The sequence below is a fragment of the Perissodus microlepis genome, chromosome 16 (genome assembly GCF_051167445.1).
Source record: "Perissodus microlepis isolate ML-2025 ecotype Zambia chromosome 16, ASM5116744v1, whole genome shotgun sequence".
NCBI lineage: Eukaryota > Metazoa > Chordata > Actinopteri > Cichliformes > Cichlidae > Perissodus > Perissodus microlepis.
The window spans coordinates 33,293,918-33,320,560 of NC_140476.1; the positions used below are offsets into that span (position 1 = coordinate 33,293,918).

Consider the following 26,643-nt stretch of genomic DNA (forward strand, 5'->3'; position numbering starts at 1 on the left):
TTTGTACTTGCACACATATTTATGGACATTAGACAAAAGGTAATTATTTGTTAAACTTGCATTACATATAGTATGACAAAATGAAAGTAGATTACATTGATTGTTTTTACAAAGAAGGTCAAGGCACGAGCATAAAAGGTCAAAACTCCAGCACGACTGTGAGCCAAACATGTGGCTCCGGGTTTTTCATAGTGGCTTCAGTCCGCATCAAAGTCCAGCATCACAGGCCTCTCGTGGGCTCGAGGTCCTCGGTCTCCACAGTCAGTGCTTCACGCTGGGAGTGAATGTTTTCATCGCGGCTCATTCGACACAACACAGGACGCAGGAAAGAGAAAGGCCCTACTACACAGACTTTTAGTACGCTTTCAATTAACATTGTATGCTTTTCATATTTAAACACTGCATCAAAACTCACTTCCAAATATAAACATGACAGATTCCCGCTGTGCAGCAGGAATAAGAAGAAGCTGCCTTGTTCATGCTGTTGCTGCTCAGGTGAATGGAGATGATGTTTCATGTAGTGTGAATATATTACAGATGCATCTGATGAACAGAATCAAATCAAAGAAGGAACAAAGTCGACGAAGCAGTAAACATCTCCACGTTTCACTGAAAACACTGACACGTTTTCATTTTAGTTTCCCTGGTTTGCATTGAATGAACGCTGGATGCACTTAAAGATCAACCGTGTTCGATACTGTATCTCCTGTAGACACGGCTTCCCTTAAACCACTGAAGAACTTGGACAACAACCAGGAAGATTTATTTGATTTGACCTGCTTTCTACAACAAGGCAAAAAATAAAAATAGATAAGAGATGATTTCAGCTGCCTGTTCAGTGAGAAGGCACAGAGAATCTACAGGGTTATACTGGATATGGCTCAGTTTTAATGTGTTTATTGCTACATCACAATAATGGAAAGGGGAGCAAAGCTGCTGCATATCCAGCTGGACGCGTCTCATAAAGCATGTATGAATGAACTGCAGTAAAACTCAGGTAGCACATCCTTTGAACCAGGTCAGAAGTCCATTCTGTTAATGAGGTGTGAGTCTAAGAAATACCTAAAACTATCTTTAAAACTTTTAAGTTGTTCACTACCTGTTGTCCAGGTGTGCAACTCCCACAGGTTTGTAACACTTTGCAGTGATACATGCTTCTACTTGAACGTCCGTACAGTTACAGCGACTCTAATGTCACCGGTTCTCATTCCCGGGGTGGAAATTCCCGTCTTTTGCCAAATCCACACGGTGCGTGGCCCCACCCCCATACAACCACACCCACATCGACTCTGGTCCAGCAAGGCTTGTTTTTTTACGTTTTGGCAATGACTTCATGAAGTAATGTTTGAATTTCTACAGCAGCCTCCAAACTCACAAAGCTCTGTCTGCGTACTGGAACAAACTCTCCATCATTTACGCTGCACACAGCAAAACACATGTATGACATAATAACATGTGCTGAACATGTGCAGACCGTTTGTTAAACAAACACAACTAGTATCACATTTAAGCACTCAAGTCAAGCCCTTTAAGGGTTTTATTTAAAGTATCCAGATTACATTGGAAGGTACTGCTCGCTGACGTTTATGCTGTTTTATAATAAATTTGAAATTCATCCCAACTTTATCAGAATGAACATACGTAAACATCATGGCTCTAAATAACATCTTTGGCTGTTTGTATTCTACCTGGTTCGAGCTCCACCATAGTAAATGCACTTGTGGCTTCATACTTCATTATTATCATAGTGTATCTTCACTAAAGCAACAGCTTTTAAAGACGACAGAGGCCGGACAAAGCGTATCTGATACAGAGGGATATTAAACACAGTAATAAGTGTACGTGTGTGGATGTGTGGAAAAGCACTGATACAGGCAAAGATATGCTGGGGTTTGTCCTTCTCCAGCAACTGTAGCACCAGCAGCGGCGGCACGGAGGCGTGTCTCCATCCCATCAGGTGTGTGGCTGCATCAGAGAAAGTGTGAAGGAAGCTCTGTTGTGCTCAGCGGGGCTCATATCGTTCTGCTGGACAGAGACAACAGGATGCTCAACCATTACACCGACAAAGACATTCACAGCACAGTCAGTCAGGTCGTTTTGGGTGGAGACTCTCTGACCTTTAACACCAAAAACTACATTCTCTTGTTATATTTCTTTATCGCTGCACATATTAGCAGAAAAACACAAACTTTTTGGATAAAATAAAAATATAAAGATTGCAAATAGAGCAGATACCCAAGGCCTCACTTAGGAAACAGATACAGGTGATAATTTCTTCAGATGCAGAATATAGAATCATTAAAATGACTAAACATATTGTTTCTATCTGACATTATGAACAGGAAGTCGGTCCAGTTAAAAACAGGAAGTAAGAACACAACAAGAGTCACGTCCCAACAATGACTCATGCTAGTTCACTCTTCTCCTCTCAGAGCGAGCGCATCGAGGGAGATGCAGACGGATCATCTGCTCACAATTTAATTATAGGAAAGGTTTGCAGCTGGATTTTAAAATCAGGAGAATCAGAGGGCTCAGATCGCCACCTCAGCATGTTTGCGTGGGGTTTGTGTGTCCCAGGGCTTATGTTGTCGGGTTGCTTTTGCCCCCTGGGAGGGTCTCCCAAGGCAAAATGGTGAGGATGAGGTGAGTGTCTTTAGCCTATGGGACTCAGCCTGAAGAGGATACATGCCCACCTGTAGACCCACAGCCTGCAGGAGGCACAGTGTGTGTCGGGCGACAGCCAGCGGCAGAAGCCCTAGGTGACCAATCCCCACTATCGAGACTGGCGACTGGGACTTGGAACCAGTTTGGTGGTGAAGGAGCCTGAGCTGGTGTGTGAGTTTGAGAGGTCCTAGCTAGTCACAGCAGGGTTTACCTCAACGCATGGCTTCACTCTGAAATCAGCCTCCTGAAAAGGGGCTGGACTCCAGTCTGGGGTTGCCCTCGACGAGAGGGGTCAGGTCCTGGAGCGAGGAGTTTAAGTATCTCTGGGTTCACGAGTGAGGGAAGAGAGGACAGAACTAAGGCCGAATGTAGTTCATTTTACTGGAGCGAGACAAAATATAAACCAATAATCCAGAAAAACTGATTGATTGCATTGATTTGCATGTCCCTGAGTGAAATAAGTCTTTGGCACCCCACACATTGGTTGTGTGCCCAAGTGGCTCGCAGACTATAATCAATCAGTCAACCAATCTCATCTTACAGATACTCCCAAGCTTAACTTGTTATGTGCATAGACACCTGTCCACAGAATCAGCTTCTTCCATCCCAACCTCTCCACTACCATGGGCAAGACAGACCATCCGGACTGCGCTACAAGACCATCAGCGAAACGCTTGGTGAGAAGGTGACAGCTGTTACTGTGATTATTAAATCAGGTCCCCTCCGTCTGGAGCTCAATGCAAAGTCATTTCCCGTGCAATGACTTGCATTGAGCAAAGTCATGGGATGAGGATGATCATGGAAACCGTGGTGGATCAGCATTAATCCACACTTGTTAAAATGTTATGTGAAGGCAGTTGGGACCACAGTTACCGTTGGTAACACAAACTACGCCATCTGAAATCTCACTGCCAATTATGCAGTTCCTCCAAAAAAGCCTCCGACATTCATACATTTGACATTTCGATGACGGGACTCAGGGCCACCTACTAATGCTGTACTACAAGCTGGGGGTGACTGTTCAGTTCTGAGTGCTTACCTGTATGTGCTTGTTGCTTTCTAGGTAGTGCTGAATGCTGTGTGAGTGCTCTGAGGAAGGCACATTGGGAGGAACAATTAGAAACCTGAGGTTCTGCTGGCTGATGGCTGATGCGCCCACCGCAGGCTCACTGTGGTTCCACTGGGAGTAGCAGGAACCTTGAGGAGGACTCTGATCCAAAGACGTGCCAGGCACATTGAGGCTTGAAGGCTCAGACATGGACAGGATGTCTGGGTTGGAAGAAAACATGCAGCTGCTGGGTGCAGCTGCCTGGTAACCTGCCAGCCCTCCCTGCTGTGTGCCATTCAGTCTGGTGCCATTCCTCGGGAAAAAACTAGCACGGGTTTGGTTTTGTGAATTTTGGCTCTGCAGTGCTGGCATGGTCTTGTGTCCATTTTGCATCATGCTAGCATGAAGCAGCTTTTGCTGCTGGCTCTGTGGCCACTGCTGAAGAGGAAGGTTGTGCTTGTCAAATGGAAGACTTTCCTGCAGGCGAGGTGAGGAAAACTGAAAGGGAATATTGGGTGCATTGGAGGAAGTAAAGTCTTGGCAAGGAATCAGTGGTGGCACACTGTCCATAACAGTGGGTGGTGAACTGTTTGGTTGGGGAACAGAGCTCTGTATGTGACAACTTCCTGCCATTACAGGTGCCTGCAAACTGTTTTGGTGTAGCAGAAGATGGTTGGACTGCTGGACTTGACCAGAACTGTCCTGACGGAAGCCCATATGTGCGACAGACGCTTGGTCACGGGACTGAAAAGGAGCTAAAGAATTACCAGCTGAGATGTCAGGGACAGTGAGATCAGGCAGCTCAATAGATGGGCTGAAGATGTCATGGAGCTGGAGCTGCTGAAGAGAAGGCAGGCTGGGGTCAGGCTGGGGACCCCGGTGAGACAGCATCTGGGCGCTTTGCCCTGATGTCACTGCTACACTGACCGCATCCTGTTGGTGAACGTAGGGGCCTTTCACCGGAGAGTAAGTGCAGCCAGGGCTGGGTGCCTGTAATAACTGTGGCTCGCAGAGATCAGAGGCTGAGACGTGGGCAGCCTGAGTGAAGGGCTCCTGCTGACGGTTGCTGATGGCGGTGAGGCAGCTGGGAGGGACGGTGTCCAGACAATCCTCGGCTTTCTCCTTGAACAAAATGCTGTCGATGTAGTCAAATACATCGCTGGCGACAATGCTGTCCAGATCAGAACTGACCTTACTCTGCGAATCCTCCTGTCCTAATCTCTTCAGAGCATTTTCCCACTCAAAGAGCTCGGCGTTATCCACCTCCAGTGTTTGCAAAGCTGAATAAAAATCCCCACTCTGCGCCATTTTTTCAAAGCTGCCGATCACGGCCATGACGGACTGCTTGGCCTCCTCTTTCACCACGACAGGCTCACTTGTTGTGACCGTTGCCTCGTTCCCGTGCCACGCATCACTGACAACGCTGACCAGGGCCCTGCTGTCCATGAACACTTGATCCACAGGCAGTGGGGTCTCCACAGTTTGGGTGTAAAGACTTTCATCCTGACTCAAGAAGCAGTCCAGCAAAGAGCCAGGCACCACGTCCTTCTTCATGTCATTGTTGCTGAACATTTTATTGGACTGATGTTGCAGGATGTCCATGGTGGGGCCGGTGTTATAGAGGGTGGCCTCTCCTTTGGTGAAGGTGAAGGGAAGCTTCAGGCTCCTTTGGCGCAGATACTCCTCACCCTCAGCGTTACTGGAACAACCAGACACAACACAGTCCATCACCAGACAACCTCTTATTCTTACAGTGTCACATGACTCTCTGATTTCATCCTTTAAACAACCAGTCGAGGGGACACTCACCTTATAGCTTTCTGATATGCAATGATAAATTCAGGTCTCCCTCCTTTGTAGATGATCTTGGCATTGGACTTCACCCACACCCAGCTGCCCGGTTTGCTGAGGAGCCTGAACACAGTCAGCCCAGACTCTCCTGTTTTAAGCACTGACACACGGGAAAGGGTTCGCAGTGAGAGAGGAGAAGGTGTGCTTGTACTCATGCTATATGAAATCCTATATTAGGCAAGAATGGAAAACCAAACAACAGCAGCTGGTCTCCTGCGTTCACGTTAAAAGAATGTTGTCCTGTCACAAAAATATAAAATTCATAATAAACATGTTTTTAAAACACTGTAACATTTAAAAATGAGTCTTTTTTAGGTTTTTGTACTCATAAATATACATTGATTCATGTGTGTAGATGTCTTATGTCCGTGCCTAGAGAAGGCCACAATCAAACCTAACCTATGTAACTGTTTAACATGTGTAGATGTCATTTTTCATCGTCTTTCGTCCTCCCACCACTGCTCTCTCCTCCCTCCTCTCATCCTCTGAACTGAAGTCCGAGCTCTGTCACCCAAACGCGTATAAACATCCGGATTTATTCCAGATGTTGTCACAATCACTTCGTTGTAATCTCCCGTCCCAGCACAGCTGACGATGCTCCAACTAAACGACTACACCAGGTTATAAAGTTTGCGTTCGGCTCGAGTCACAATCACACTTTCCCTCTGAGCAAAGTTTGACTATATTCTTGCAAATGAGAGTTCATTCACTAAATATTTACGCCCAACAACGTCAGACACACGTCAAAGACAGTTTCAGACTAAGACGAGTCACGAGCAGCTTCACGGTCTAATGCATGATCTCAGTCTGCAGTAGCTGCGTTGCAGCATGTCGATACGATGGTATCAATGGTCTTAAATTTGAAGGCTGACTTTGAATTGCTAACATACTGCGGATGTGGTTGTCGGCACAGTGCATCATGTCAGCTGCGTGGATAAACTGGTATCCGGAGCCTTTCATGCACAGCTCAATCTCGGAATAGCCCAGCACGATCTTCCCCCTGGAAACAACAAATGGTGGAGTTAAAATTCAGTTCGCAGTAAAGCTGACTCCAACGTGGCTGAGGATGGTGTTCTGAGACCAAGTACTTTAAAAGCAAATATATGAAGAATATAAAAAACACACCAGCCCAGATAATTTGCTGTACCTGCTATCGATCCCTGTGGGGGTGAAGTCCAGCTTGTGCTTGGTTTGAAACAGGAGCATTTTAGCTCTGATCTCCACAATGGACGGAGGCTGCACGGGCATGGCAATGGCGAACAGGGCCAGCTGAGGTCTGTGACACGCCCCGTTGTCCCTCAGCAGACTCTGGCTGTGGAGGTACTTCAGTCGCCCCTGGAACTTGAGAGCCTGGTTAACACAAGGAAATGAGATGTATTTATCTTTTTTTTTCTGAGCTGACCTTTAACCTTCAACCTTTAAACTAACCAGAAAGCCCGAGGAATTGTCCAGCAGGCAGCGGAAGCGACACACGAAGCTGCGCTCCAGGAAGGAAGAGTTCTCCGGCGGGAGGTGCTCCGGATTGTGCATGACTGTATTACCACAACTCTGCAAGACTGAGAAGGCAGGTGAAGCTGTTACTGCACGACAGAAGAGTCTGATGTGAAGCTCTGATCTATGCCATAACAGGAGAGTGACTCTGTAAACAGGAGCCAGGTCAGGCAGCACATCAGGGTTTGGTGCAGAATTGTTGCATGCATTGAAATTGTACTTGTGGAACCTTGTGATAGACAGGGTACATCCTGCCGCCTGTCCTGTAACAGCTGGGACGAGCTCCAGCCCCACTTCAGCATGGATGGATCAATAACAGGGACGGCTGGAGGCCACGTGGTCATACGTGTGTCATTGGCCATAATTTGTACTTCAGGCACTCAAATGTTGTATAAAGCCAAACAAAAATAATACTGAGTCACACTGTGTGAGACGATTCCTTCCAATCAGAATCAACACTACTGAAGTGTATCTGTAATGGTATAGGGCCTCAGTGCACATGTGTAACATGCACATCTGTCAAGGCACAACATACTTAGTGAATATAACACTAAACACACACACACGTGTGTTTGGATTTAACAGGGAGCCAAAACAGGAGAAATCTGCTCTCTTTCTAGTCCCTGTCAGGACTCCTGCTGCAGCATTTTGGATGAACTGAAGGCTTTTCAGGGAGTCTTTACTTCCTGATAATAATGAATTACAGTAGAAGAAGTAATAAATGCATGAATTAGCTTGGATGTTTCTAATTTTAGTGATATTGTGCCAGCAGATACACCTGTGGTATCAATTTGAAAATGCTACATCGCTTTATTCTGAAGTTATCACATTCACAAGATTTTCAGAAATCTTGACCTCTGACCTTGAGGTCACAGGAATTCAAACTCGTCCCAGATGTTTAGCAGATACACCTGTGGTATCTGTTCGAAACTTGCACGCTGCCTCGTTCCTGAGTTATTGCATTCACTAACTTGGGTTCCACACCATCCACACCACCCGTGGGAGACGACAACAGTGATACCTGATTGGCCTTTTACGACGGAGAGGTAAAAAGGTTATCTGATAGGATGTTTGGAGCAAAGACGTTGATGCATGTACACGTTTGCTTGAAAAGCACTCACCATCCTCGTCGGCTGCAGCAGGTGGGTTCAGAGCAAAGTGCAGCTGCTCTCTGAACGTGCTGCGATCATCAGTGTGGATGAGATCAAACACGCTCTGGTGCACCACGTCTGACTGTTGGCAGAGGAGCACAGCGTCAGTCAGTCAAGCTGCACAGTTTACATTTGGCTTATAAAACATGTGAACAAGGCATAAACACAATGGATGTCACCATCTGTACAGGGTAGGACTGTAATTCACATGTTTGGATTTATAAATGTTCAAAAGAGATTCAAAAATATTATTTTCATATGATTATTTTATTGTATACTGATGAACTCTAATATTGCGTGAACGAAGCATTTCTTTGAACTCAATATGCTGTTCTCTTGGCTCGGCCTCCTTCAGCACTGCTCCAACAGTGAAACCTCACAGGATGGAGGTGGATACTAACTTCATGCACTGAATGCACTGATGTGTGAAACTTCTGGCTGCTTCCTTTAGGGGTCGCCACAGCCTCGTCTGCCTCCCTGTCCTCAACATTCAGCATTCCCTGCTTGGTGCAGCCACTATTCCTGCTCTGCACACCTGAACCATCTCAGCCTTGACCTGGACTTTCCTCCTGTCCAGGATGCTGTCCATCCCGGTCCCTGTAAACCTGTAAATCATCCCTTTCACTGTTGCTGCTATCCTTCAGTGTGCCTGTAATCTTCACCTCTCTTCTGTTGTTTTGGGTGGTGGACCCTCGATTACTAGACTCATCCAACTTTACTACCACTGCTCCTCGCATCTTTAATCAAACACAACATTTAAATAGGAGGTGTTTGTGTGACTTCTGCATTTTAAAGTGCAAGTTCACACTCAGACCAACTTATCCAAACACCAAAGTCATAAAATAAAATAATCCAAACCCATCAGTCTGTGTTCGCCTTTGTCTCCACACGCCGTCAGCAGCCTCCACATACTGATTTGTCTCAGTTATCCATGGCAGTGTGTGGCTTTAGCCTCTGTCTGTGCTTTGGTGTGTGCTCTCCTGCTGATTACGACAGCTACACACTGACAGCGGTCTGTTCTCAAACCTCTCAGTCAAACGGTTTTTGTTTTATTTTTAACATCACAAAGAAATTTGTAAAGAAGCTTTCCTGCAAATATACAAAATCCATTTACCTCCTTCCTGAGAACTTTTAATCACTTCATGAATAAAATCATCTTTGAAAACAGTATTTTGTATTTACGGGTTATTTAATATTCAAGTGTGTTTGATGATTTGAAACAACTACTTTTTAATGGCACTGTGTGTGTGTGTGTGTGCAGTGACTCACCTGGTGGAAGCCCAGGTAGTCCTTGATTGTGGGGGAGGCGTAGAACACTAACCCAGCTGACGTGACCACCATGACGAACCCGTTCAGAGCCTGTACAGACAACACAGTCGCTGATGACACAAACATCCTACACAAGTTCAGAACATTCACTGTGTTTTTCAGCTAAATCTCTCAGCACATCGTACACACACTGTCACGCTGTGCAGCAGTATCAGTTTTGTACTTGTAAATCAGGATTTGTATGTGTAAAAAGAGTTTGTGTGTGGACTTAGCCAAAAAATACGTGTGAAACTCTGCACTCAAGTTTCAAGTTACAAGTACGAATCTTGACCCAGTTTTTCTTCCTTTCATCTGATTGGCCAATGTCATGTCAATCACAAATGTAACTATCCAATCAGAGAACAGATGGGTTTGGCTGTTGGAGGGGCGCTTTATGGAGCTTCAGGTCCTTGAAGGGAATAAATGCCCTTTTACATGCCAGCCCAGCGTTTTCCTTCATCACCACGAAGGAAAACATCTGTGGTCGTCTGAGTTTGGTGATTTTTGCTGTGACTCACAGCAATGGTCCCGGGTCAGCCCTGACTTTGTGTTAAACTAATCCTAAAGTAATGATGGTATTTCTAACCACTGATATAGCACAACTTTATCCTTTCAACAGCTGCTGAAAGTTAGGGGACCTAGCTGCTATCGGATATTTATATAGAGATCCTCCAGCTTCAAACTGTATCACCCTTCAAGGACCTGCAGTTCAAAAAAGCGCCCCTCCGACAGCCAAACCCATCTGTTCTCTGATTGGATTGTTACATTTGTGATTGACATGACATTGACCAATCAGATGAAAGGAAGAAAAACCGGGTCAAAATTCGTACTTGTAACTTGAAACTTGAGTGTAGACTTTCTCACGTATTATTTGGCTAAGTCCACACACAAATCTCTTTTTACACACACAAAACTGATTTACAAGTACAATTTGAGCCCATACTGGAAGAGTCTCGTGTTGTGGGTTTTGTTTTGAATGCATCACAGAGCACAACGTTGTGTCGTTTCAACCGCTACAGTTTGCTCTACCAGATCTGCTGAAGTCGTGTTTGGGCCTTTTCAATAAGCTGACATGAATGTTAGCCTGCTGTTATTCCACATTACCTGGATTATATCAATATTCACACTATACAAAGATTAGCAGCATCACAGTGATGTATGTGTTTTACATGTCGTCACACTGATTTGTGTTTGTGTGTGGACTGAAGTCTACGTTTGTGAGTTCTCAGAAGTTCACAGGAGTTTATGCTTGTGGATCATACTGTAACATCTGGATGCTTTTGGAGAAAATTTCTCTCCACGTCTTCTGTAAAAGACAAAGTGCTAATAAACACTGGTTTCTATCAGGAAGCACAAAGTTTTGGCACGTTCACCTGTCATAACGTCCTCATGACCGGACAGACGTGGATTAGCTCCACACAAAACACAACTATGACACAAACAAACAGAGGCTGAGTGTGTGTTTGTGCACCTGCCAGCGGCTCACTGATCCCTCAGGACCAACACTGTTACTGTGCTCGTCTGTCAGCGTCATGACTCTGGCTACAGAGCTGTTTATCTGAATCAGACTCACATGCTGCTCTGTAACAGCACACGGGCTCGTCTAAAAGAATTCACCTTCATTTGTGATAAAGTTATCAAAGCAGTTTTGTTGATTCTATGTGTGCACTGAAATGAAAATGATTCTAGCTTCAAAATTAAATGAAAAAACAAAAAACTGCTCATTTAAAAGGTTTAAAGTTGGCATTACGTAGTAAAACTGGCATGCAGAGGGACGTTTATAATAAAAGCTCCTGAGTCTTACCTGGAGCAGCAGGTCGCCCTCAGAGAAGGCTGTAGCGTCCATGTTGTTGTGTCCGTTCCGCCCAGGAAACATCACACTGCTTTTGCTGTTCTTCATGGTGGCTGCATCACAAAACATTGGCAAAGAACCGAGGGAAACAGGAATCAGCTGACCATCAACAGCACGACCAGTGACTTAATGCATTCATTTGAGCTGCTGTAAAAACCACGGCAGCAGCAGAGCTAGTTTGCACGACCATTTCCAGGTAGAGAAACTTGGCAATGTGTCGTACATGTCGTATCATGTTCAGATTCAGAGAAGTTCTCTTATTGTTCAATGAAATTTAAACATGTGCAGCTAAGGTTCCAATAGCTGATTGTGATGCAAGCGTTAAGCTATATCATGCTAATAACGTAAGTTGGTTCCACTCTGCATCATGAAACTAGACTCTTATACTACATCAACAGGTTAATGGTGACCTGTGGAGCCCGTCCTGGGTGTCACATCATGCTTTTGCAGCAGAAAAGGCAAAGCCAGATTTTTGGCTTTAGCAGAGGTGCAGTTGCTGGTTTCTCTGCCAGAAAACAGGTTTTCCCATCACTGGAAAGCTGATCTGGCAGGCTGCATATCCACACACACAGACACATTTATGCATCTGCCTGGGGGGACTTTTAGCAGGCAACAGCTACACTAATGCTTCCCTTTATCTGGACAGCCACTGCAGGATATGGCCTCTCTCACTCTGGTCGTCCAGTCCTGCTGCACAGATCTTTTGATGAGAGAAGCGGCCCTTGAGCGCCACCCCGTCGCCTCACGTGGACTCACGTAGCACATACACAAACACTCTGACCTGCACAGCCTGACTTTTACACAAAGCTCAAGACCTGACATGTAATGAAAGCCACACACACAACCGCTGCTAGCAGAAAATGTGAGTTTCACATGTGGCTATAGAAGCTATCAGACAGACAATCATGCTAACTGTATTAGAAATAAACAGACATAATTCATTTGTGCTTCTTCAGCCAAACGTATACACAAACAGCACACCGTTGTCCAAATGTGGACCAGCCACCACATTCCTCCATCACTTTTTTCCTCCTAATTCAGTGTTTGCGTGAGTAAGTAGGCCTCTTTGTGGCGTCTGTTTGTTTTCATTCGAGCTGTGTGAACTCTGCGTTGGGTTCTCGTTTTTCCATCGCTAACAGCTCAACAGCTCATGGCACTGTGGAGCGTCCTGACAGCTCTGTGAGGTTGTGCAACAAGCATGTCTATAGATGCTTGACCACGTCTTAGGAAACACTTCTGAGGGCTTGCAGGGGGCAGTGAAAGAAGAGAAACACAGATTAACATTAACATGCATGTACAGTCTGCACATGTACAGCCACCTTGAGACTGTGCAGATATCTAACAGTCAGATGTGCCCTGCAGTCGTGAGCAGTCTACGGTTTCTCAGCCTTCCTCTGAGCCCAAGGCAGCTGCAGGGCAGTGACAGGAGTTCTTTCACGCTGTCGGTGCTTCTACTGAAACCCTGAGAGCTCTTTGGACAGGTAACCTCAGCTTGCTCATTATACTTTAGCACTGGCCCTGGGCCATCGGGCTTTTGCTTAGACTGAACCCTGTGACCTGTGACGCGAGTGCACGTTTGAAATGTACTAAGCTGAATGATCACAGTATATCTGCATTCTGAGATGTAAAACCAAACGAAACGAGTGCTCTCTGTGGCGTCAGCTCCGGTTAGAAACAACAAATCAGCAACTGGCCCGAGCGAACCAGAAGGATCCGTCCTGCAGCTTCCCAAATAACACTGACTGTTATGTCTGTGACTCAGCCTTACAGTGAAAACCAAGACAGCACCAAGACAGAGCGAATGATAAACCATTTTATGGCTCTTCTTGTTTTCGCAGGCTACAGTGTAACGTGACACCATGACAGCGCCTGTTTCAACATTAAACTGCAGCTTCCTGTTTAACAAAACAGACTGGCTAAGGTCCACGGTATACCTCTGATGGAAGATCCATGTCTGCCATTCAGGGATGTGTTAGCCTTTCGTGCCTTTGCTCCATGTGGTAATTAAATAACTATGAAGTCTGAATATTCAGGAGACAGAACACCTACATCAGTGAACAGTGACAGCTCTGGATAGAACAGCAAAGAAAAGGCACTAAAATAAGCCAGTAAGACTAAATAAACAACTGAATTGGATTCTTGAGCATGTAACGTGTACTTGAGAGTAACAGCATGAAGTGGAGGCACAGTGAGGCTAAGGGGAGAAAAGGGAAATGCAGTCACAGTTGGAGGTCTGCCAAACTCAGAGTAGTAGTATAAAGCATGCCAGCAATGCATATGGGAATATTATCTAGATTTGAAAACATTTAGTTCCAGTAGATCCTGTACAGAGATCTCTGTTCTCACGCAGATGTGCAGGAAAGGGCAGAGCTCGCTGCAAGGAAGCCAATTAGCTGGATCACTTGGTCCAAAGGTTCATCCTCCCATCACGCCTTCGATCAGTGCACCCATTTACCTCCCTGAGTTTAGGGGGAACACCTGGCCTCTATTGCTCAGTATCAGACTTCAGTGTGATCCCAAAAAGAAGCTTTGGATGGAAACAGGTTTGCTGAGCGCACTCACAGTTTAGAGTAAATTGTGGGATGTGCTAAATACCATCACGCCGCCATGAAGTTATGTCATCATTGTCAGACCTGATAAAGTACAAACAGTAAAAATGTAAGAAGTGGAGAGCTTTGAATCTTCAATCAGCTGTTTGGGTTTATTAATCAACTTGGAAACTCTGCATTTTTCTCGGTTTTCTACCAGCACAAATATGCAGCGAGCATATTTGTGCTGCTCGCTGCTGCTGACATCCAAAACATCCAGCTCTGCTTCACGAAGTCACGCTATGAGGCCGGGGGCCCAGCTTGTTCAGGGAGATCTGCAATCACCAAGCAGCCTGATAATGTTTCATGATCATGTCATGGAAACTGCCCCTAAAACTGCCTGTTTCTTTTTCCTCTAGGCCCTTTTCTTTGAGCCAAAGTGTTTTACTTTGGTTTTACAGGATCCGTATCTTAAATCCTCAGCATGTCACCACTTGAACGCTCGGGCTCCGGGCTCATATTTTGACCAGGACAGTCGCCCTTGATGACCAGAAAAAACTGCTGCTGACTGAAAAATCTCTAAGGTCAAAACTCGTGCAGGAGTCTTGGTTTCAAAGAGTAACATGTTTGAGTTTTCTTTCATGATGCAACCCAACACTACCCATACAGGGTTTGGCAGCAGCCTGGAGGATGTTCATTCTTCACACAGAGCTTCATCTGCCAGCGATGAAGAACTCTGCATTCCTCTCAGATGTTGATCTGAGTCAGGTATCGACTCAGATCAACATCTGCATCAAACTGAAATCAAAATGAGAGCAAACATCAAAGCTCCTATACGTGATCAGGGCTGTCTGCAGACACCTCAATGCATTTTGCCACAGCAATATAAAGAAATGCACAAACACTCTTAGAACATGCAGTGAATGCACTGTTTGTAGTCGCATTATAAACATGTCACTCCACAGTCACTTCCAGCTGCAGCATGCAAGAACCGCATTAGCTGCTCAAATGGATGCTTTTCAGAACGACTCAGATTTACCGCTCAGTGATTGAACAATAAACCATACAACACAGCAATCCGTGCTTTTGGCCTCATGATAATAAAATAGTTCAATGTAAGCTTCATATGGACTTTTCTATTACAAGAGTAGCTGCAGCAAAAGCAGGATATTCTGTATTTATGGCTGAAACACATTAAAGTCAGTGGATTCAACGGCTTGTTTGGAGATATAACTGTTGACTTGAATAAATGCTGCGACGCTTGACGGTCTAATCTGATGTTTCCCCGACAAACATCTTTTTTGGCTACAATGTGAACAGCAGCATTTTAAAGCAGCAGCATGGAGCAGTGACCTCATGCTGTAGTACTTAAGCATTTTGCCTTACATGAAAGAGATCTGAGACCAGAACGAAACACAAGCCCACCCTCAGAGGGTCTCGAGCCAGTGTGCTCTTTATGCTGGTCCTAAACAAAAATCAGCGGGAGGCTTCGATTCAGACTGATTTATTTCAATGTTAGTTTTAGAGAAGAAGAAGAAAGTTGTACGGTAAAATCGGAAGTCTTCCTTTTAGTGCTTAGCTAACTGTGAATGCACTGGGAAAGTCTCATGCAGACACGGGAGCCTGTCTCACCTGTACGGACAGAAAGGTGGAAGAGGAATGCCAGCGCTCATGTGATAACATGTAATATCCATTCACACTGCAAACAGCTGGGCTGACAACAAGCACGCACACTTTTCACACACTGCCTATTTAAAGTTGCACAGCATTTATAACTTCACTTGGTTTCAAAGATGTCTGTTACTGATAAAATCCGTCTTTGGAATTCACTTTGTGCATTTTTACCTCTACTTCCGTACGACTCCTGAACCAAGAGACGCACCTGGAGATAAGACACTTCATGTCTATTGTTAGAGACAGCAACTTACTCAGCAGTCTGTCAGGAAACAACTCGGCTAAAACGTCTGTTGTACTTAAAGACAGGGATCCTCTGCAGCTGTGTACGACTCACATGTCATTGACTTTCTTCTGACTTTAATTAAGTTGCAGCAACTCTTAAAAAGCATTTGAGAAATATTTGAGGCTGTTGTGGGTGTTGCTCGGAGGCAAGGTGGGGTCAGGTTAGCGGCAGTGAGGATGTGCCGTTTCCTAAAACTGGATTCCTGCATGCTTCTCATTCCTGCCTCAGCTGTCAGATGTAGTTCAGTCACTTCCAGTGCTGGCTTCACTGCGCCCAGTTATCGAGCTTTGTCTACCTTTACTCCCACCTTAGTCTACATTACCTCATTCATACAAGTGTTTGCTTGTATTCATTATCAGTATTTTGGACTTTTGTGTCATTATTACGGTTGAATTAAAAACTCTAGCCTCTATACTGATTTACCTCTCATATATACCTTTCACTGCGTCCACTGTTTCATGCCTACTGAGTCCCACACGTCCCCCTGTTGGACTGACAGGGTTGTAGTGACACAGTGCACCTACATCTCTTTTATTTCCAATTAGAAACCACCGTTCTACTACAAGTTGCCCTGACTCAAAGCTTTGCCTGGGCAGACTGCAGGGAGCTGCAGACAGCCTATCTGCAGAGAGCATCTGCTGCCAAATGGAGGCAGTGTCCAAAGTATGTGGTGGAACCGGTCTGTGGGCTGCTCTTCCTCGTGCTGTTGTTGGTCTCTGAGAGCCGCAGAGAACAACTAAATCATATCATGCAAAGAACAGAAGGGAAACTGAGTGTTAAAGACAATGTAAAGTGTGCACTGCAGCCGCTGCAGCTGCATTTCATACTGCACTCTTTATCTTTGATGCCTCTTGCATTTCTCCTGATGATGCTAAACTTCTTCTCTGTTCAGGTCGGCTTGTCAACCAGCCAGCGTCTGCTCAGTGCAAGGTCGAGGTATGCGCTGTTGGGTTTGTGTGGTTAAACACATTTCTCAACCACAGTATTACTCAACACAAGAGTCGGTAAGACCAGACATATTATCGTTTACTCTGTGGTACAAAGAGCAGGCTGTCATGTGTTTGTGGCTATTATAAGGCAGCGAACGTGGAGGTCAGAGTGGGCTTATCATCATTTCATTTCACCACACAGCACTGACATTTCAACAAATCTTTGGATATGCACTTGTGGCTGGTCTTTACCTTTGACGAAGCTCTTAACCCTCAGATATCCCACGCTGAGACGGAGGACTGACAGCTTGTCCAGGCGAGAGCGCACCTCCTCAGGAAACGGCAGCAGGTCCATCAGCCTGTCGAGCTCCCCGTTCAGCCGATCCCGGTGGCGCTTTGACGGGTTGGATTTAACCACCGCATTGCCCTCACTGACCTTCTTTCTGAGGAATTACAAGAAAATATCCGGTTAGTGATTTCATGGCAAAATATGAACAGTGAATGAGCCTGGCTAACCGGGGTGCAGCACGCCACATGGATGCACTGAGTCAGCCGTGCATCAGAGCTGCATGTCCAACCCAATAACTCTGATGCTAACATGACACCAGAGGAACATATCTATTGTTCTAAACACCAGAACAAAGCAGACTGGTTGTTCTTTCCCAAGGAAACAATCTTCAGCTCAGGATAAATAGTACAGACAGCAGTTTACAAAACACACATTTCCACAAGTCATTCGATCAGGAGGAAAACCAGTTTTTAACCACGACACCCGCAGACATCTGTTTGACCACCCATGCTCAAATGCAAAGGGGAAACTCATGAGGCTCACTGGAGATACATGTCATTACTCACAAATCACAAACACATGCTGAACTGGGAGGAAGACCAAGTGTCAGTGAAAGTGAGCGATCAGCACTGTTATCATTCCTTCAGTGAACACCTGCAAACTCACAGCACGAGGAGAAAAACAACCACCTGCTTAAGTCTACACGGCAGCTCACTCGTGCCAGGATCACCAGATGGAGCACAAAGAGAAGTCTCAGGAATGACAATCCTGCAGTTAGGACACAGTAAAAAACATGAAACCAAAATTGTGACAGATGCTGTTTCAGGTTTCAGCAGCGTAAGCCCAACATGGCCTACGTCACGAAACTACGAGTTATAGTCAGTCATGAATGCTACAAAGGTTTTGCTTTATTTATGTGGAAATGATCAAAGACCCTACTCTTATTTTGTCTTCTTCTACAACACTTTAAGCTTGTAACATCCAGAATTAAGATTTTAGATCGTTATATATGTTCACTATTTAAAAACAGCTGTATAATCTCTACATACATGTTTATGTCAGAAAATAAATAACAGCTGGATATCCAGTAATAAAACAGAAACTGTCAGCTTGACAGAAACAATCATTTGATTTATGTCGTGACTATTGAAGTACACACTGACTGATATGGAAACAAATGGTCAGGATGACTTTTTCCATGTTCTCCCTCCTACTTCTGTGCTGAACAATAACCTGGGATTTAACTAACCAATGTATTTTAGAGATTGTTCTAAATGGTCTTTCTTGTGATAAATCATATATTTCAGACATGGATTAATTCTTATAATTGACACCAGTGTAGTGTCAACTGACCCCCAGCAACTCTAGCCATGAACCATGACTTGATGTGAGTCTGTCTGAAAACCTTAAACTGAGCAGGATTCACTATTAATGAGTAAAAAAATCATGTGTGTGAATGTGTGGATGACTGAATGTAGTGTAAAGCGCTTTGGGGTCCATAGGGACTGAGTAAAGTGCTACACAAATATAGGCCATTTACCATTTTACAAAACTTCCACGATAACATTACGACAGGTTAAACTAGGGTTTGCCTTAAGCTGCATCCACACTGGAAGCTATTCACTCATGGCAACAGACTCATGGCGAGTCACATTTCAGGCTCTGGTTGCCCGGTTTGCTACCAGGTCATGTATCAATCAGTGGTATTCATTACTCTCATTACTCTCATTACTCGTCACTTTTTTCAGCTTCCCGTCCACTTCCTGATGCCGGCAGTTATTCACTTGGAGTTGTGCTGTCTACCAACCGAGGTTATCTCTTCTGCTGATTCAACAGTTTCTACATCTCCTCCAGGAAATGGTAAATGTGCTGATTCTTTCTACCCTCCCGGAGCATTCAAAGCACTCTATACATTCATACAAGCACCATTTCTATCTAACAGTCACACTCAGCATTGGAGAGCAGCTTGGGGTTAGTATCTGACCCAAGGATATTTGACTGGATTAGCCAGGGATTTAACCATCAACCTTCCGATTAGCAGATGACCTGCTCTACCAGCCCTCCCAGTGTATCTTTGCACTGTGGTAGTCATGCGTCCTCCTTTTCTTATTCTTTTCTGTGCTTTATGGTGGATGGCGCCACCAAAAAGGACCAGGATGGAGCGCCAACCAGATAATTACTGTTGCTTTACATTTTTATAATATGTATATTATCGACACATTATTTGTAATTAATTTTGCAGTTACCGTCATTATCCGGTCGTTAAGTCTGACGTCACTAGCCGTGTCTGGGCCTAAACTCCGCTGCAGGTCCATATATCAAACGATCACTATGGCATTACTGAGAGTTGAAAAACTGTCTAAATTCTTTCATCTTTAATAAAATGATCAGCGTTCTGCTCTACCAGGTGTAACAATTGAGTTTAACATCCAGGCATCCATGAAAACGGAATTTATGACATTTAACGGAGTTAGAAGTTAGCAGGAAGTTAGCTCGCTAGCTTCTATCTAAATACAATATAGCATGTCCTGACTGCGGGGTTTTGGAAACAAATTCAAACGTACAGCTCTGTTATCACTTCCAACATCAATGAAGACAGAAAACTAAACAGCAGTGACGTTTGTAGGGTTACTGAAGTTTGGCTAGCTGGTATATAATGATGTGCTACGTGACCGCTAGCGACACAGCTATGTTAGCATAATATAAACAAGCTAACTTTTTTTCCACTGGATAAAAGTTAACGTGAGTGTTCTCGGTGGTCAGGGACAAATGTAATCGCATGGCAGGATGCTGTAAAAGGACCAAACTTCAGCCAGGAGAACAACTGAGATAATCCATCCACAATACGAGGTTAGTCATTCATATACTGCTGCATGGGATGAGCTGTAGTTACATCCTAAGGTTTTAAAAACTGAGCTTAAATAAATGATCAGCGGTAATAAAAGCCGAGGGAGGTCAACAGTGATCACTGACTGTTTTAGGAGCTTTTTGAGATTAAATAGAAGAAAATACATACAACACAACACAAAAGCCATATTAAACGCAGACTACTTTAGGCCTGGAAGCAGGATTCGTCACGTCATCACTTAACGACCGGATACTGTGACACCTCAACATGAAAGAGTTCAATTCATATGAACAGACTCGTCAGGGAACAGCTGTGTCTCTACAGCCGGAGGCTTTTCTTCAAATCTTTTCTTATGAAGTGGAACCAATCAGTAAACTGTGTTAGTCTAATCACATTAAACCACTTGGTTTACCAGTAACATCCACTTCAACTACTACTGTAGCATATTTAGAGTTTGTGGCTGTCTCTTTCTCTCTTTACCAAAACTCTGGTTAATGGCAGGTTATTAAATTTCCTCCTGCAGCACTAGCTCGACTTACCCGAGCTGTACCTTCCCACAAATGGTGCAAGCCTGACTTCACTCTCAAGAAATGCTAGCACAGACAAAGGGCAGCGTTCAGAAGCATTTTTTCCACTTTGCTTTGCCATGGATCACAGGGTTGAAGACATCTGGGGACTAGCTGTATAAAAGGAAGATGTTTTAGCATATCTGTTAGGATTCCTCATCTCAACAGGGCAAAGCAGGGATATGAACCCAGAGTCCTCCGTCTCAGCTGTAAGGCAGCGCTGATGCACATTTGTCTGCTCTGAACAGGCAGCGCGTCTGCCAGATGCAGAAGGATGACTCGTGGTGCTAAAGTATGAAACACATGCTTTCTAAACACATGCTGACAAACACAGGTGGCAAAACTGGAAGCAGAAGAGTTTCCTCGACAGAGGAAAAAGAATACTTACACTAAATCCCACGTGTTCTACATACATGTGAAAAAAGACAGAGACATGACAAATGAGTGACAGTGGGACCAGCACCACCCTACAATACTGGAGTCAGGACCACGAGAGCTGAAAGAACATGGTTATTCCAATCTGCGGCTGTGCGTTGTGACCCGTCTATATCCACTGGATCACGCGAGGAGATCCCCAGCACAGAAAAGCTCAAACATTAGTGACAACAAGATGTAACATTAAGTCAGAAACAGCATGAAAGGATGAGCTGTGGTAGAGGTGGGTTGCAAAATGGCTTGCAGATGCACAAACATTGGCAGATTGAAACAGCTTGAGTAGCATGTCCTGCATGAAATAACCATTTAGGTACGTTGGAGGGCATCAGCTGAGATTTGAGGACTGTGTGAGCTAAAGTAGCCTGAATGAACTAGTACTATGCCCGACATCGCTATAAAGAGAAACGATAGAATCAGAGGAAACCTCTTCATTAATAATTCCATCTTCAGCATTAATCCTGTGTTTAAGTCATAATCAGTGGGAACACTGTGTTTTTGGTGGTGGAAGGAACAGGAGGAGTTTTTGAAGATTAATTATGTGTCAGTTCAAATAGTTTTGCTCCCTGATTGCAAAGTTTTAGGAGAACATTTTAAAAGCCTTTTATAGAAATGTGACATTAACGTACTGAATGTTGGTAGGGATTTGGATGAAAAGTTTCCTCAGGTCAGACCTGTGCAGGAGCTTTAAAAGGCTCCAGGGCTGGGACTGCTTCCCCACTTTGAGCCCTCGTCTTTCACTCTGGGAGTAAAGCACAGAGGCAGCTGCTCTGAAGGCACACGGGACGGAGAAATGACTCTGCAGTTCTCTGACCTGCACCCTGCTGGTTATATTTGATGCACTCCACATATTTGTGCATATTTTCTGTACACACACACACACACATTGGTATTTCTGCTGAATGGTAGTGTTGACAGTATACATATTATTTGCACTTTATCTTGTGACACCTCAACATGAAACAGATGTGAGTCGTTAGGGAACACTTCTCTGTGTGTGTGTTTGGTGGCTACATCCTTTCCTTTCAGGAAAAATAATAAAAAAAAGGTTAAAAGCGTGTACTGTTTGTGTACAAGTGAAAATCAAAACAAAGGCCACAGAACAAAGGGTGATGTCCTGCCACACCTCTTATCAGCATGTCTCTGTGTTTTTCACAATCCCTTTAGATTACGAGTCAAAAGAAATATTTGCACTGCAAGTATATTATCCCCATTAATAAGGACACAACTGCTCACTGCAGTGAATGCATGCTGATGCTATAAAGCGCACACCTTTAATCCACTTAGTCTGTGTTGAGTACACATTCACACACAGAGAGAGCAGCAGGTAAGGAGCCTACACACTACCATGGGAACCAGACACATCTCAGTGCTCGTGTTTCACCTGCTCTGTCAGGATGCCTCTGGCCCGTCTCCTGCTCAAACACACAGAGCCAATCACAGAGCTTTACCTAATATGGCTCAACTTTGATTGGTACTAGCAGCACTTGTAATCTAGTCAAGAGCTCCACCTTTTTGGACCAATCTGATAAGGGCCACCTGTAAGATAGTCCAGGATGGAGCTGTGGATATAAATGTACATTTCTTAGTGTTAATATTTTTAGTCTGTAAAGGCTCATTTTGTGTTTGATAGATGTGATAAACAATGAATTCAGTTCTGTTTTCAGACGTTTTACAGGTTTTGATTACCCTGAGCGCCCTGAGCCACTTTACAGCATGAGCCAGCCTCACGTATCTCCGTCTCTCTTGCACTCTTCACCGTGCCCTCCCCAAGCACACCTGACTTCTTTACTAACAAAAATGACCAGCGGTGAAAAAAGTAAAGGACACACACACACACAGAAGAATCCAATCATCAGTTTGTGTCCTGAACCTCAAGTGCGTTCGGTTTATGCAGCAGGACAATGAAACACACCAAAAAGAAGCTCCACAGGTAGAGCAGGTCATCTGCTAACTGGAAGGTTACTGGCTCAGTCCCTGGCTACTCCAGTCTGCATGCCAACGTATCCTTGGCCAAGATGTTGAATCCCAAGTTTCTCTGTGATGCATCTGTTGGTGTGTGAATGTGTTTGATAGAATGCACAGAAAAATGTGCTTGGAGGTTTTAAAGTGGCCAATCAAAGTCTGGACCTAACTCTGACTGAGATGCTCAAACATGACCATCCATGCTTGGAAATCCTCCGTGTGGCTTCCTCTTCCACACCGCTGTGAAAGGCTCGTTGGCAGTTATCATTAAAGCCTGACTACAGTTCACACAACCAGGTGTCAGGTTTAGGGAGCAACTACTTTCACATGTGGCCAGGTAGGTTATGATTCCTTTTTTTCTATAATAAATGTATAATATTAATATTTATTAGATGAAATGACATCTAAGTGTGACAAACAAAACAAAAGAAATCAGGAAGCGTGTGAACAATGTTGCTTTCAAACAGAATAAACTTGGAAAATGCAGAATATTTAACATAGTGGACAATGGCAAAGGAGACTGGCAACATACATGGTAAGAATATGGATAATAAAACAGATTGTGGATGTACAGATCTGCCGTGGAATGTCCCTGTGCTCTGACCACAGCTTTTTACAGTCAGGCTCAATGGGTCCTTTGTGCAGCTGAGCACAGCTGGCCGTCCAGGAAACCTCAGTCCTCACTGCACAGCCCACACTTTCAGAAACACAGACGTCTACACACAGGCCAACTCTTTATTTTGGGATTTACACCGGGAACAGCCCATACACAATATACCAGATCGGTATAATCAGACACATCAAACCCACAGTGTTCACTCTCAGCATCTGTGTTTAACAGTTTATGAAGCGGACTCCGTTTGCACAGGAGTCCCAGAGCTGCAGAGAGAAGATTTTACTATAGTCTGAATACTTAAAGCAGAGCTGAAACACTTTCCCTACATTAGGAAGGGTTAGCATTGCAGTTTTTTGAAAAGCATCTTATTTAAATACAACTACAGCTGCTGAACATAACTGCAGTTCTATGAATATTTGTGCAGCCCTCTAATTTTCCTCTTGGTTACAGGCACACTCCCAAAACACAGTTATAACCAGGAGGTAGGGGAGGTTACATACAAACACATAAAAATGTCACTTTCAGTAGCATTTGTTCAATTCAATGTCTTTTTCTACAAATGTCTGCTATTTATGTAAAATGATGTTTCATGCATCTTTATTACTGTAACTTAGAGCAACACAGTCATCACTATTTAAGTAACTGGCTTTTGTTAGTGACCAAATACAATGTAAGAAGAAATAAATCCAGTTTTATTGCAGAAACGTTTTACTGTTTGTGTATTCCAACATATTTATCCTTCTGATGTATTAAGATAATTCAGCCCAACCGTGTTACAGTGAAATTAACAGGATTCTAACTCTAAAAGCAGTAAGTGTCACCAACGTCCCCCTCACAAATACAGTTAGAGTAAAAGTCATAAACAAGGCTAGTTTATGACTCTAGTATTACCACCTCATTATTAGACTAAACCTGAGTTGGCCAATGTCTGAAAACATGCCGGTGGTTAATGTATCGATGGGTCCACAGCCAGCTGCTATTGTGCACGTTTTGAATTTGCATGTAAGTCTTGGAAGTTGGTATTTAGGAAATTTGACTATATAGGTCACGCTAGTGTAACAATCTGCTGTATAATAAGGTTCACAAGAAAAAAAACTAAACAGAAAAGGCCATAGAACCCAGAGTTACCCCCCCCCCCCCTACACACACACACACACACACACACACACACACACACACAGAAGCCTGTTCAGCTATCTTAGTCAGGACCTTCATTGACATAATGCTTTCCCTAGCCCCTTCCCCTTCTCCAACCATAACCTAATTGTAACCCTGACACTAAAACCACATTTTGAGCCTCAAAAAGGCTTCAAACTTGTGAGGACCGTGAGTGTGTCCTCACAAGTGACTGTTGGTTCTCACAAGTATAGTAGAATGCAGCTTTCGGTCCTCACAAAGATAGCTACACAGGAACACACACACAGGGCCTATCACAGCACAATAACCTGCAGGCAGAAACTTGCTTTAATACACAGACGCAGATTTTCATCAGTGCTAAACCATCAAAAGCTTACACTAAAAGATTGTCTCGCGTTATTAATGTAATTTGTAACGCACAGAAAGTCACAATAAATAAAAGTAATTGAAAGTAAGACACCTCCCAATGAAATGATCAGAGGCGGTGGCCTACGTTTCATACATCTGGTTAACAAAAACAGAAGTATGTCAAAGTAATTTAAGTACCCGCGTGTTCGTGTAACTGAGCATTAAAAGCTAGAAACGCCAAACAATAGTGTGGAAAAGAGCGAGAAAGACGCACACGGCGCGAGGCCGTATCACATTACAATAACATCAGAGGCTCGCGCTCCCCTTCCTCCACCCCCGCCCTCCCCGGAGCATCGCGTGAGAGCAGCAACCGACTCTCAAACTTGATTGTGATTAATGCGCGAGGGCAAGATATCCATGCCAGATCCAGCATGGAGGCGCATTCTTAAGGTGGTCCTAAAGGAGGAACCCTCACAGGCCGTCTCAGAAACACAGCACCACATTTCAGCAAACATAACAAGTATACGGCTTTATAATTACACACAGCTGACTTGGCGATAACGGGAGAACACAGTCCACCTTAATTGGTTTAATCTGTCATTTCCACCACTGGTTAATTTCATAACTTGACAGCGAAGTAACCGAGAGTGTCGCACTTGTAGAAGCAAAGCAGTGTTTAACTTCAGTCACCTTTCTATACTCGCACAGAGATTTAAAGTGAACTACAAGTTAGTTCCTGCTTACGGCTTTTTGCCCAAAGTGAAGCCTACCGTCACCCTAACGCTAACACGTATGGTCATAATGTTGTTGTTAACAGTGGTAACTCTGCTATTATTAAAAGGTAAAGAAAGGCTGTGGAGTCGGTGCTGTCTTAGTAAAAAGTCTTACTGTTTGAGGGCGGGCTTCTTCCTTTTCTTGTTCGCATAGGTCCCCGGGTTTCTCAGCATGGTGTCACGTAGGTAGTTCTCACAGCCTTTACGTTAGAATAACTTCTCTTCAGCTCGTTCACTCCTCCACTCAGGGGCTTTCATCCATCCGACAGTCCTTTATTTAGCCTGTTGATCCTAATCCCAGGTTGTAGACCTGCCGGGGTCCTCGGAGGGCTGCTGCCGCCTTGACAGCTCGCGTTGGCGGTCACTGTTGCTGACCTTGGTCGGCAGCGCAGTGAGGGTACACTGGGTAGTGCTGGTAGGTTTACTGAGAGGGGAGCAAATGGAAAAATGTTTGGCACAGAAGTCTTGTACCGATGTCCAACCCCTCTCCTTTGGATAAACAACGCCGCCTTATCATTATTATTATTATTCAGAGTCACTCGAGTTTTCGTTCTCGCCCTTACACGGGGCGTTTTCAGGAAACGTGTGTACAGTCTGTCGAGGCAGCTTTTTAAGGTGGAATGGACTCATTGTGGATGTCGAGAACGTTTGCTTTTGTGACATCCACCATATTTGCGTCTTTTGAGTTGAAAAAAAAAGTTATTTATTTGAGGTATCTGACCAAAGCAGGTCGTGACGTCATGGCCATGGTGGCAGCATGAGAGCAGTCAATCTGTCCTGGGGTCTGTGTCCCCCTATCGCACACTCCCTCCCTCACTCATTCACACACACACACACACACACACACACACACACACTGTCCGACGTTTTATTCTGTGAACACAGAG

General features: G+C 44.4%; 1 protein-coding gene across 2 annotated transcripts; it reads right to left on the reverse strand.

The window, feature by feature from the left end:
• Positions 1-26,356, reverse strand: LOC146371272 (aryl hydrocarbon receptor-like). 2 transcript variants are annotated; one of them, XM_084908271.1, is made up of 11 exons: positions 25,872-26,356; positions 17,035-17,225; positions 11,318-11,418; positions 9,475-9,564; positions 8,176-8,287; positions 6,992-7,119; positions 6,711-6,913; positions 6,454-6,563; positions 5,522-5,663; positions 3,704-5,411; positions 1-2,022 (listed from the first exon to the last, which is right to left on the reverse strand). In XM_084908271.1, exons 1-11 carry the CDS (start codon positions 25,928-25,930, stop codon positions 1,954-1,956), a joined length of 2,913 nt encoding a protein of 970 aa, XP_084764397.1. In that variant the 5' UTR covers positions 25,931-26,356; the 3' UTR covers positions 1-1,953. The 2 variants fall into 2 exon arrangements, with proteins under 2 accessions (XP_084764397.1, XP_084764396.1); XM_084908270.1 differs by having other exon boundaries at positions 1-2,025.
• Between the last annotated feature and the right edge of the window lie 287 nt (positions 26,357-26,643).

Bases quoted from the DNA above. Each gene is read 5' to 3' on its own strand.
- LOC146371272 (XM_084908270.1), bottom strand. From the start codon at position 25,930: ATGCTGAGAAACCCGGGGACCTATGCGAACAAGAAAAGGAAGAAGCCC. The intron at 11,419-17,034 runs GTAAAGACCAGC...TTTGTGATGCAG, and splicing joins GGTTAAGAGCTTCGTCAAAG to CCACCATGAAGAACAGCAAA. The intron at 9,565-11,317 runs GTAAGACTCAGG...TTGTCTGTACAG, and splicing joins AGGGCGACCTGCTGCTCCAG to GCTCTGAACGGGTTCGTCAT.